The following is a 12,403-nucleotide window of genomic DNA, read 5'->3' on the forward strand; positions in this document are numbered from 1 at the left end:
TCTTGGTTCTTCTGGTTTAGGTTGTATCCCTGTATCCAGATGTTAAGTAATTGATCGTGCCTGTCATTAGTGGGTCATTCCAAGTCTGAAAACTGTCTTCCCTCTAATGGTGACAATAGGGTCTTAACTCAGCGGCTTGTTTCAAAGCGTTTCTCGGTCGTGGATTTGGGTGCCTCTTCCTGCATGGCCAGCCCCGCGTCACAGCACCATGTGCTCCGTCAGCCCAGCCCAGCCCAGCGCGGGCTGACTTCTCGATCCCAGATCCCTTGTTCAGGTGCCCGCTGGTTGCAGGACCCCCGTGTGCTCCCGTGAGGACTGTTTCTCTTTACGCCAGTCTTGTGTATCTTCACGATCTTTCCATAACTGAGAACGAACCTGGTGGGGCAAGTCGTGCCCGGTTCTCGTCTGCATGTGCGTCATCAACTGCGTCACCTGGGTGGTGTTTTGATGGTAGGTCCGCAGCGTGCAGGAGGGTGCGTCTCCCTTGGCCCCGGGCCCGGCCCCCTCCCGGGACGCCATCGTGAGGGTGCCGAGTGCCCAGTCCCCCAGGTCTACCTGATGTGGGCCTGGGCAAGCCTCCGGCCTTCTGTGTGCCTGCTTTCCTCACAGGTAAAAGTTGGGGCCTGAAGTGGGTAGTTTCCAGCGACTCTTTCGACTCAATTTCCTGTGATTGTAAGGGATTTGAAAAGGTCATGGGAGTGATGGGGTGGCCACCCGTCGCCTGGCGTGGGCAGTGTGCCCAGCACACCCAGGGTTGGGACCAAGGGGGAGAGAAGCCAGCGTTGCTTAGGGAGGCTGCGATGCCTGCATTGAGGAATGGGGCCAAGTCCAAAGGGCATAGCATCCGGGCTGAGGCCCCCCTCTGGTCCCATCTGGCCACAGCTCCAGAAGGGGCTAACAGAGACCATGCTTCTGCTTCGGCGAGGTGTGTCCCTAAAAGTGTTCAGGAAAGGAGCTGACGAGGCCTGTCTTAGGGAGAAAGCCAAGCTGTAAGAACCTGTGGGATGGCTGGGGGTGGCGCTACCTGGCGGGGGGGGGGTCCCTGGTTGTGGTTGTGGAGTGGGAAGGGCTGTGGTGCCTGGACACATGGCTGTGGGATGCCCCGTGGCCAGAGTGGGCACCTGTGGCCTTGGGGCCTTTTCTCTGACCTGAAGGTGATAGATGGGTTTGACCAGACCCGGCACACGGCTCTCTTAGGGGGCACCCAGAACCCACTATGGGAGTCTGCGTCCTTAGTGGCCTTGGGGAGCAACGCTTTTGACCTCTTGGTCCAGGCGAGGCGTGGGGCAGGCTGCTGGCCGGGTGCACGCAGGGCCTAAGCACCCAGCTGACTGGAGGGGAATAGGGCGGATGGAGTGGGGGCCTCTGTCCATTCTGTGTCTCCCAGGCACTGGCTCACTCCCTGATTTGACACCTATTCATGGCACTTTGCTGTGTGCCCGGCCCGGTGCCAGCTGCTGGGGACACAGCAGTGAGCAGGATGGCCCCAGGCCATGTACTACAGGAATAGTCCTCAGACCTCCCTGCAAATGGGGTCATTTCTACTCAGGATCAAGCACCGTCAGGGACAGCCAAGAGGCCGAAGGAGGTCTGCCGTCCCGCCAGGGCCCCCGTCAGGCGGTGTGGGCGGGGAAGGCTGTTGGGGAAGGTTTTCCGCCCAGATTCTGCCCTGACTCCCCCCTCCAGGTAGACATTTTGGGTGTGGTCAGCAGGCCCCCTTATCCCTTCAGGGGCCCTCTCGCCCGAGGACAGCCTTGCCACTTCCTGCCCCGGCCTGCCTCCCTCCCTGTGGAACCAGGCTCTGTGCTGTTGGTCAGTCTGGAGTTTTCCTTCTCTCTCTCTTCGTACAAACGTGGGAAGACTGGGGACAATGGTACCTGGACCTTTAGGCGTAATTTGTCTGCACTTCAGGGAGGCCGCTGGGAGCCGGGAGCGTGCTGGGCCTCTGGTGAGGGCTGTGTGTGAGTGAGCAGCGGGCCCAGCTTGCTCTGTCCTTACTTTACCCCTCGAGCACAAAACCTGCCAGAGTCGCCCTGCAGGTGAGGTGGACCGGTGCCCAGGAGCCAAGCCAGGATGACAGTTTTCAGGAAGGACTCTCTCAGGTGGCTTGCAGGCAGATTCATTCATTGGTGGTGGCCATCACCCTGCCTGATGGACGGAGGCTGTGCTCTGCCCAGTGTCCTGGCTGCGGGTTCCTGGGAAAGTGGCCTTGTGTGGAGGTGCCCTGGGACGCGGGGGTAATAATTACACATCCGGCCTCCTCTCCCAGGACTGCCACTGTCACACGTGCTCCTCGGCCACTCTGACGGCTTGCCTGGCACCCAGCGGGAGGGGAGACGGAAGGCCTGTCCCTGGCAGCCTGGCACCGGAGAGGGGAGGAGGCAGGTCTGTGTGGGGGTGGGGGTGCCAGCCAGGGGAGTGCCGGGGCTGGCAGAGCCAGTGGGTCACCTGGACCCTCGACCTCCAGGAGGTAGCTTCGGGGACAGGTGTCAGATGCCAGCCCCTCTGAGCAGGATGTGGGGCTCTGCACCAACTGTGACCTCTTGCTGTGAGTCTCCCTCTGGCCTGAGACCCTCCTCCCCTGTCTGCGTCTTGGGAGGCTCAGAAGGCTTGCAGGGAATCCAGGCCTGGGGCCCGGCCTCTGCTGAGAAAAGTCTGGGTGGGCGTTTGCCCTCTCCTTGGGCCCCCTAGAGGCTTCTCAGAGAGGCACCTGTGACTTCTTCATCTCAGAGACAGCAGCGGGAGGGCTCGAAGATGTACTTCTCCGCTGTCATTATTTGCAAAGCGAGGTTGCTATGACAGCTGGCCTTTGGTAGAGTCTTCGGATCAGATTGGGGAGGCAGCCTCTTCCTGGTTAGATTGGGCAGCCTGGTGTGACGGGGAGTTGGGACGGTGCTTGTGGTGGGGAAGGGTGGGTGCTCTGGCTGCCACTAGCCGCCTTGCCTCTCGGGAACTGGGAGCCGGGGCAAACCAGTGGGTATAGCTTCCCAGATGAGCAGGTACCGCAAAGTCACGTGCCGCCCCCTTCTCTTAGGGGCATCCATCTGGGGGCCCTTTGAAGGGGTCCGATGTAGAGGGGACGCGGCCCCTTCGTGTGGCCAGGGACAGCTGTGCCTGGCCTGATTCTTGCTGAGTCGGATGTGAGGTGGTTAATGGAGGCTGGGACGGGAAGTCCAGTCTCTGCGTGACACCTGGGGGCCTGGGGGCCTGGCAGGGTCAGACCCTGGGTTCCCAGAAGAGTGGGGCCGTGGAGCCGTGGGGCTCAGCGGTCTCCCTCCTGGCTGGAGCCCCAGGAATGATGGCAACTGTGTTTCTTTCTCTTGCCAGCCAGTTCCCTGGTTGGGCAGGGCTCTGCTGAGCGTCCTGCCTGCTCAGCCCCCGAAGGTTCTGCATTCTCAGAATCAGTGGGTGCTGGTCCGCTACCCCCTGGAGCCTTCTCCTGGTTCATTCCCCTGTCCCAGCCGAAGTGTGAGCCTGGGTGTTCGGTGTGATTGGCACCCCCGACCCCATGCCTGCTCTGGGACCTGAAAGAGCCCCAGGGACTTTTTCCTGGCCCAGCCACTTCTCCTCCCTTGCCTCTTGTAGGGGATGGGGGGTCGGGGGGGGGGGGGCTCTGGGGCTGAAGGAACTTTCCTGGAACCTTCCTTGGCAGCAAATTAGAGGGGATAAGCAGTGTCACTTGGGCTTCTGGTTGGCAGAGGCCCCCATAGAAACATGAGGTTTCACATGTGCCATGGGCAAGGCCCGTGCCCACCCTGTGGGCACCAGGAATGGCACTCCCTATTCTTCCTTGTCTCCCTGCCAAGGCGACTGTTCCCTGCGCTGAGCACAAAGGAAGCTTGAAAGCTTCCACTGTGGGTAAGGTCAGGGCAGAAGCTCCTGGGGGTTGTTCCTGCTCAGGACACCCATCATTGCCTCTCTATTTTGAGCTTCATTTAGAAAGGATGGGCCCGGGGACCTTCTGCACAGTCTGTGAGGTGTCCTTAGCCCTGGCTGCCCCGTGTGCCCCCACCTGAACCCCCCGCAGAGGCTCTGCTGGTCTTTGGTGCAGGTGGAAAATCCGGGAGACTTTATCTGTCCCGGAAATCTGGCTGTGCACGGAGCCGGCCTTCTCCCTCAGAGAGCTATTCTAGCTTCCACCGTGGGAGACGGAAGCAGGCCTCTCCAGCCCAGTAACCATGGACTCCTGCAGCACTGTTACGTTGTAGCGCTGACATGTTTGGGTGAGAATCAGGCTGACCACAGCCCCCTGTGGTGCGGGCACCCCCTGGCCTGGGCTCCCCGGGCTGGGGAGGCCGCCACGCCCACGGGTCCTGTGGGCTCGCCTGTCACTCCTGCTGTTTTCTGTGCATGGGGCAAAGCCCCCCTGAGTGTGAATGTGAGTGTCAGTGTCCTGCCAGGACAAATGACCACACATAGCGTGGCTTACAATAGAAATTTATGTTCTCACAGCCCGGAGGCCACAAGCCACAAGCCACAAGACAGATCCTGCTGTCGGCAGGGCCACACTCCCTCCGAGGGCCCGAGGGGAGGATCCTTCCTTGCCTCTTCCAGCTTCTGGTGGCTCCTGGCGTCCTGCATTTTTGGGCTTCTGGATGTATCACTCCAGTCTCTGCCTGCTCCCCGGCGTGTGTCCATTTCCCTCTTTTCAAAAGGGTGCTGTGCACACTGCATTAGGGCACACCCTAACGACCTCATCTTAACTTGATGACATTTGCAAAGACCCTGTTCTGTATTTAAAAAAAAATTTTTTTAGGGGCGCCTGGGTGGCTCAGTCGGTTAAGCGTCCAACTTCTGCTCAGGTCATAATCTCGCAGTCCGTGAGTTCAAGCCCCGCATCGGGCTCTGTGCTGACAGCTCTGAGCCTGGAGCCTGCTTCCGATTCTGTGTCTCGCTCTCTCTCTGTCCCTCCCCTGCTCACACTTTGTCTCTCTCTGTCTCAAAAATAAATTAAGAAACATTAAAAAAAAAAATCTTGGGGCACCTGGGTGGCTCAGTCGGTTAAGCATCCGACTTCGGCTCAGGTCGTGATCTTGCGGTTTGTGAGTTCAAGCCCTGTGTCGGGCTCTGTGCTGACAGCTCAGAGCCTGGAGCCTGCCTCAGATTCTGTGTCTCCCTCTCTCTCTGACTCTCCCCTGTTCATGCTCTGCCTCTCTGTCTCAAAAATAAACATTAAAAAAAAAAAATTTTTTTTTTTAATGTTTATTTATTTTTGAGAGGGAGGGAGAGCGAGCACGAGCAGGGGAGGGGCAGAGGGAGAGGGAGACACAGAATCTGAAGCAGGCCCTAGGCTCTGAGCTGTCAGCACAGAACCCTACAAGGGGCTCAAACCCGTGAGCCGTGGGATCATTACCTGAGTCGAAGTCGACGCTTAACCGACTGAGCCACCAGGCACCCCCACTAAGACCCGTATCTAACTACGGCCCCATTCACAGGTTCCAGCGGCTAGAGCTTGAATGTATCTTTCGGGGGACACAGTTCAACCCAGTATAAAAGCTCTATGTGGGGCTAAGGAACAGGAGGATGGGGCTTGCCTTCAAGATGTCTGCTGTGAGGCCGGCTACACGGAATGCAATGGGCAACAAACAGGTTTACTCACGTTTGGAAACATCCGTGGGACACACTCCTACAGCTGGAATTGCTGGGTCAGAGCCCGCCTGTGCCTTTGGAGTTTGGGAATGCCGGGCTGTCCTCCATGAGGTTGTGGCTACTTATTCCCGCCCCCATTCATGGATGAGTCCCTTTTCCTCCCAGACCGTAGGTCGGGTGTTGCTGGGACAGGTGGATCCAGGTAGGGTGGTAGGAAAGCCCTGGCTGATGATCTGGTTTGGCCAGGGCGGTGGCTGATGATGACACAGAAGTTCCAGATGCCTGAGGGCTTCAAGTTCCTCACTAGTGAGGTGAGTCTTTATTCTTTAGATGAGAGAGGTGATTGAGGACTAGATTCCTGCTTAAGATGACTCTCCAGGCAGTGGGATGAGTGGCTGGTTAAGTGCAGGAGGAGATGGGCAGGTGCAGAGATGCCTCCCCGACCAGGTGCTGTGGTCAGTGCTGCTTGCTTCACCGGGTTTTCTTTACTTGTTTTTTTAATAGTGAAGAGGAAAGAGAAGCCCTTTTCATACCCATGGCTGCATTAAACCTGGGAAAACAGGGGCTCCTGGGTGGCTCGGTCAGTTATAAGTGTCTGATCTCACAGTTCATGAGTTCAAGCCCTGCGTTGGGCTCTGCACTGATGGTGTGGAGCCTGCTTGGGATTCTGTCTCCTTCCTTCTCTGTTCCTCTCCCGCTTGCTCTCTGTCTCTCAAAATAAATAAATTTAATAAACTTAAAAAAAAATGGGAAAACAAAAGCTTGAATGAGGGACCACATGTTCTCCTGGCTGCCCTCACTTGTGCCTGGGGAGGACCAGGGTGTGGGCAGGGAGAGCCCTGGGGAAGTGAACTGGGGAGGAAGGCCCTGACAGAGTGAATGGCCTTGAGCAGTGGGGGGGCATTGGGGACCCAGGGGACTCAGGGTAACTGCAGAGTGCTGGGTCAGGATCAGGTCCAGTGGAGGGAGGTTTATGTCTGAGTGGCCAGCTGGCCTGGGGAATTAGGTCGGTGCCTGGTGCAGGACCCAGGGTGACCAGGAAGGGTGGGGGACAGCAAGTGTCCCAGTGAGCTTTCGTGCCTCAAGCGTGTGGTCTGGAGCTCCTGGCATTTACTCCCAGTTGCCCAGGATCCTGGGGCAGCCCGATGTTGATGGTGTGGGGTTTCTGGGGACCCTCAGTCTGCAACTCCAGACACTATCTCCAGCCTCCTATCTCATAGGCTGCTTCCTTATCAGCCTCTGACTCAATGTCCCGCCGGATGTGAGCACTTCCTCCTCTGCCCTTCACTCCCAGGTCGCACAGCATTGCTGTGGGTCAACCAACAGTGGCGGGCACAGCTGTGCTTTACAGACAGGCAAAGCGAGGCCCGAGGGGAAAGGCTGGATTCAAGTTTCCCCAGCGCTCTAGAGCCCAGGAGCTCAGCTCTCCCTGGCCAGCCCCTGCCCTACGGCAGCCTCTGTGGTACCTGTGCTCGCAGGAGGACCAGCTTCTCTGTGTGGAAATGACCGTCTGTCCTTCACGAAATTGCAAACAATTCCAAAGGAAAGAGGTTGATAACAATAGGGTTTTTTTTAAGTTTTTAAAAACATTAAAATTTTTAATAAACATTTATTAACTTAAATAACATTTCAAGTTTTTAATAAACATTTTTTAAAGTTTATTTATTTTTGAGAGAGAGAGAGAGAGAGAGACAGAGTGCAAGTAAGGGAGGGGCAGACAGAGAGGGAGACACAGAATCCGAAGCAGGCTCCAGGCTCCGAGCTGTCAGCACAGAGCCCGACGTGGGGCCTGAACTCACAGGCTGTGAGATCATGACCTGAGCTGAAGTCAGACACTCAACCAACTGAGCCACCCCGGCGCCCCACGGTGATGGTTTGATGTGTGTACGTTTTGCAAAACGATCACTGCAGTGAGTTTAGGTAACACACATCACCTGACAGATGTTTTTTCCCTGTGGCGAGAGCTTTCACTGCGGCAACTTTCATACAGTGCAGCGCTGTTAATGTTCGTCACCGTGCTGGGCGTTATGGCCCCAGGATTTATGTCTCTTATAGTGGAACTTTGTGCCTTCGTACCTAGAGCTGTGGCTTGTTTCCAGTTCTCAGGGCAGCCGGCCCCACTGGGACTCCTGATAGGGGGGGTCCTGTCCCGGGAATTTGTCCGCTGTCCAAGGGGGTCACAGCCTGTGTCCTCATGCTCATTCAGCCCTGCCCTGCTCATCCAACCCCAGGTCTTTGGGGAGCCTGGGAAGCAGGAAGGGCAGGAGTGCTGGGAACTCCCAACGGTCATGCCGCCACCTTGCTGCCTCTGCCAGAGGTCCCCGCTGTCACCCCTTCTCTGCTGGGTGCCTGTAGCTCTTGGGGACAACTTCCTGCTCTCTGCCCTCCTCCCTCCCGTGGAAACAGGACCCGGTGGCCTCTTGCCTGGGGCTGTCGGGTCAGCAGCCCACTGTGACCAAACTCATGGAAAGTTCTTTTTCCTTCTTTGGGAGCCATTGGTCTCTTTGGAGGACCTTCTCCTCACCCTGGGTGGTCACTGTTGATGAGTGACGTCCTTCTCAGGAGCCTCATCCTGCTTCTCTCTCCTCTGCCTAGGATCATGAGGCCGGATGATGCCAATGTGGCTGGCAATGTCCACGGTGGAACCATCCTGAAGATGATTGAGGAGGCAGGGGCCATCATCAGCACCCGGCACTGTAACAGCCAGAATGGGGTAAGTGTCTGGGGGCCGTCAAGCAGGCTGCATGGAAGGTTCCAGGGCCCTGGAGGCCTGGCATCCCTCTGTATGCAGCACTGCACCACTCTTGGGTCAGGATAGGAGTTTGCTTGGCGTCTTCCCTTCCTTCATCCCCTGGGCCTTGGGGATTTCCAGAAGCCCTGGGTAGGTTGCTTGGTTTGGGGCCCAGCGAGGGAGGACAGGGGACAGCCAGAGACTGAGCTGAGAGCTGCCTTTAAACTCCTCCTCCTTAAAGTCTTGGTTTCTAAACCCCCACCCCCATCCCCAGCCTGGCCACACTGGGTCTGACCCCTCCTCTGCCCCATCCACCCCCTGGCGGGGGGGGGGGGGAGCCAGGGCAAGTACCCAGCCAGCAAAGCCCTGACCGCCTGGGTTGAGGGCCGGGCTTTCTGCTTTTGGGACTTCAAGGCAGCTGGGGGCTTTGGGACATCACCTCTTACCGTCCCTCCAGCCCCAAGGGACCTGACCTTTCTTCCAGAGGCCTGCCAGCCACCTTGCTTGGGGAAGGGGGTCTGTTTTGTGCCACGCTGCCACCTGGGGGTCAGCAGAGATGCGGCACCACAGGAAGCCGTGGCCTTTGTGTCCCTGTGTCCTGTGACCTGTGTCCCCACGGGCCTCTGCCAGCCACCTGCTGTGATGATAGGAATGCTGGAGGGGGCGGGGGTGGCTCGAGGAGAATACGACAGCAACACCTGTGTGTGTGTGTGCGTGTGCGTGTACGTGTGCGTGTGATAAACCAGGCCGTGGTGAATGTGTTACTTACTGGGTGGACATTGACACCCAGGAGGAGCTGGGTGTGAAGGAGGAGCTCGTCTGCCTGGCCAGGACTCTGGACTTGTTCAGGAGCCCTTGGAGTTCTGGGGCAAACCCAGCAGTGTCCAGAGCACGCCCTCTGCTGGCCGTGGGGAGGGTGGGCCTGAGCCTGTGGGGCCTGGGGGCTGAGAGAGACAGTGAGGGTCCCCCTCGGGCCTGGCGGGAGAGGCTGGACACTGGGAAGGAGAACCTCAGGGTAGGGGAGAGGAGGAGGGGGGCCTTGGGAGGCCACGTGGGTGGTGAGGGCCTGTGTAACTGCTGTCAGTAAGGGCTTAATGTTCTGCAAAGCTGTGAAGTGCTCCCACTCATAATCCTCGCCACGCCCCGTTGTCCCCATTGCACAAGTGAGGACGTAGAGAAGAGGTCGCCTACTTGCCCGAGGCTGCGTGGGGGAGTGTGGGTAGGTCTGGACCACGAATCTGCCTCAAACCTGTGCTTTGAGCCTCCGCTTCTCCTCTTGCGCTCCCTGGAGGGAGCCTGGGCGCAGGAAGGACAGTTGTGACGCGTTGGCTTGGAGATGCCTCTGGACTGGCGGACCCAGGATAGGGGTGTAGAAGTTCCAGGTTCAGGGGGGCATGTGAGCCCCAGGCAGCTCCAGGTAGATGCTGGCACGGGTGCTGATGCTGATCTCTGAGAGGCTTCTCTGGGGCTCTGAGTCGGGGAGGGCACCCCCACCCCACTCGCCTCGAGACCTCATCCGGTCTGTGCCTTTAGTACCGTCATGTAGGCCCGGGGCTCTCTTTCCAGCCGGGCCTCTTGTGGCTCCACCTGGATGCTTAACTGGCCCCTTGACCTTCACAAGGCCAAAAAGACACCCTGGGCCTTTCCCCGGGCCGCTCCTCCCACAGCCTCCCTCTCCTCCGTAAACGACCTCTGCGGCATTCAGTTACTTACACCCATTGACTCCCTTCTCACTGGAGGCTGATCCTGTTGGCTCTGCCTGCTGGGTGGTTCCTGATCTGAGCACCGGCCAGTTCCTGGGTCTCCTCTACCGTGCCTTCCTCTCAACACTCGCCGGGGCCACACTGGCCCTCCTGTGGCTGTGTGAACTGGCCAGTGTGTTCTTACCCCTGGGCCTTTGCACTGCCTCTTCCCTCTGCCAGGGCTATTCTTCCTCCAGATATCTGCATGACTCACCCCTCCTTCCGGTCTCTGTAAATACGACCTCCATCCAGGCCTTTCCTGATGACCAGCTCCCTCCTTGCTCTCAGGTATTCCCGGAACACTGTGTTTTGCTCCTGTATCTTTGGTATGCTCGCCCCCTTTTGCACCCCGTTAGAGTGTAAGCCCCGCGAAGGGAGGGACTTTTTGTTTGTCGGGTCCCTGCCGGATGCTCAACATCTGGGCAGAGGCCTGGAAAACTGTGGACTCCCGCTGGCTGTCTGCTCATTGCCAGAAGCGTGTGTGGAGTGGTCACCCAATGAGAACCTCCGTTTCGTAGGCGCTTATGCGCCAGTGATCACCCTGGGTGCTTGACCTTCTTTTCTTTGTGGAATCTTCCCAACCATCTTCTTAACCCCACTTTGTAGGTGAGGAGCGGAGGCCTAGAAAAGTGATATGGTCTCCTGAAGGTCACAGAGAGCCGCGTCCTTGAAGCTGGCATCGGCAGGGGGCGGCCTGAGTGGGTGTAGGGGCAGGTGTGGCTCACACAACAGCAGTGATAAGAGCTAACCCTTTCTGGACCCACTCGCTCACACGTTTGATCCCCACCGGCCCATGAGAGGGGCGGCTCCCCCGCTCTCCACGTATCAGCCCCTTGAATCCTGGCAGCAGTCTGCCGGCACCATTCCTTTCTGTATTTCACAAGGTCAAGAGCTAATGAGTGACAGAGCTGGGAGTTGAGCCCAGGGCCCAGCGCTATTCTTTCTGGCCCTGCTTCTGAAGCTGCTCTCCTGGCCCAAAGTCCTGTGGTCACTCAGGAGCCCAGCCCCTGTGGTTTTCTGGGTATCTGAGCCCAACAGGCAGTGTGATGCCGGCCGCCTTTGGGAGTGTGGCAGAGGGCAACTTCCTGGGGGTACATGCTAATCAGACTGTTCATGGCTGCTTCCCAGGGTGGGGCTGCCTCTCCCTCTCTCAGCAGGGAGTTACAGGGGTGCGTGCAGTTTGGAGAACCTCGTACTGAATACAGGTATTCATCGGTCCGTATTCTCAATGTTTGGGTCATGCCTGTTTTTTATGGAATGCCCGAGGCGGGCCCAGTGCCCTGCTAGGTCCCTGGACAGCAGCTCCCAGTCAAGTTGCCCCTGCCCTGGGTCCAGCCTGGCATAGAGTCCCCAGGCAGCACACCTGTCTCTTAGGCTGCCCTCCCTGCCCCGGTAAGACTCCTGAGTGGCTGCCCCATAAACATTCGTTCTGTCCTTTGGAACCAAGCTTAGGATTCATAACGAGTGGCCTTCCAACTCAGAAGAGCAGATCTGAGGCCACTGTCAGGCGTCCTGTCGGCCGAGGTGTCCTGTGCCAGGTGTGTGTTGAAAGCATTCCTGATCGCCTTTCTGTAGCCTCCTGGGCCACTCTGCCAGTGTTCCGGTTCATGGAAGGGAACATAAATGCCCCCTGCCGAAAGTTCACTCGGCCCTGAAGCGTGTGGACTAAACGTGAGCCCATCTGCGCGTCCCCTCTGTGTCTCCCACAGACTCCTGGACCTGCTCCTCACCTGACCCTACAGGCCCTGCTGACCTGCGTTTGCACCTTCTGCTGTGCTCCCCCACCCCGCCCCTGCACAGTCCAGCCTGCCCTCCCCTCCGCCTGGACTGGACACACTCCATACCTGCCTCGCGTTCTTGCCTCAGCTCAGATGTGCCCTCTGTGGGGAGGCCGCCTCCACCCCCACCCCATCCCATGCTGCCCTCTTCAGAGCACCTGCCACTGTGAGGCATTGCCCTGTTTGTCATCCGAACCCAGGCCGAGGGCAGGTGCTCTGACTTACTCCCCCGAATGGCGCTCGAGGCGCAGCCTGGCTCCGTGCGTCAGAGCCCGCCTGGTCTGCGGTCTCAGTTGCCCTGGTTTACCCGCGGTCTAGAAGCAGATGACCCTTCCTCTGATGCACCGTCAGATATCGGCCTAACGCTGTGTCACCTGCCCACGTCACTCACCTCCTGCAGCTGTCACATAGGCATTTTCTCATCTCACATGGTCCCAGGAAGAAGTACACTAAGAGAGAGAGAGAGAGAGACCATGTTCACATGGCTTCTATTACAGCATGTTGTTATAGTTGGTATTATTCGTTAGTGTGCCTAACTTAGAACTTTGTCGTAGGTGTGTATG

At 58.1% G+C, this 12,403-nt stretch overlaps 2 protein-coding genes across 5 annotated transcripts in view; one reads left to right on the plus strand and one right to left on the minus strand.

Annotated features, from left to right (window-relative positions):
* Positions 1 to 12,403, minus strand: part of ESPN (espin) — a 248,474-nt gene that overhangs the window by 84,188 nt on the left and 151,883 nt on the right. The window lies entirely within an intron of this gene.
* Positions 1 to 12,403, plus strand: part of ACOT7 (acyl-CoA thioesterase 7) — a 100,790-nt gene that overhangs the window by 24,604 nt on the left and 63,783 nt on the right. For all 4 annotated transcript variants that reach the window (XM_053899066.1, XM_019461228.2, XM_019461233.2 and 1 more), the window contains one exon: positions 8,185 to 8,302. In XM_053899066.1, the coding sequence (XP_053755041.1) occupies positions 8,185 to 8,302 (118 nt within the window). The remainder of the gene's footprint in view (positions 1 to 8,184; positions 8,303 to 12,403) is intronic.

This window comes from Panthera pardus, unplaced genomic scaffold (genome assembly GCF_024362965.1).
Source record: "Panthera pardus isolate Hobbes unplaced genomic scaffold, ASM2436296v1 HiC_scaffold_11, whole genome shotgun sequence".
NCBI classification, from domain to species: Eukaryota; Metazoa; Chordata; class Mammalia; order Carnivora; family Felidae; genus Panthera; species Panthera pardus.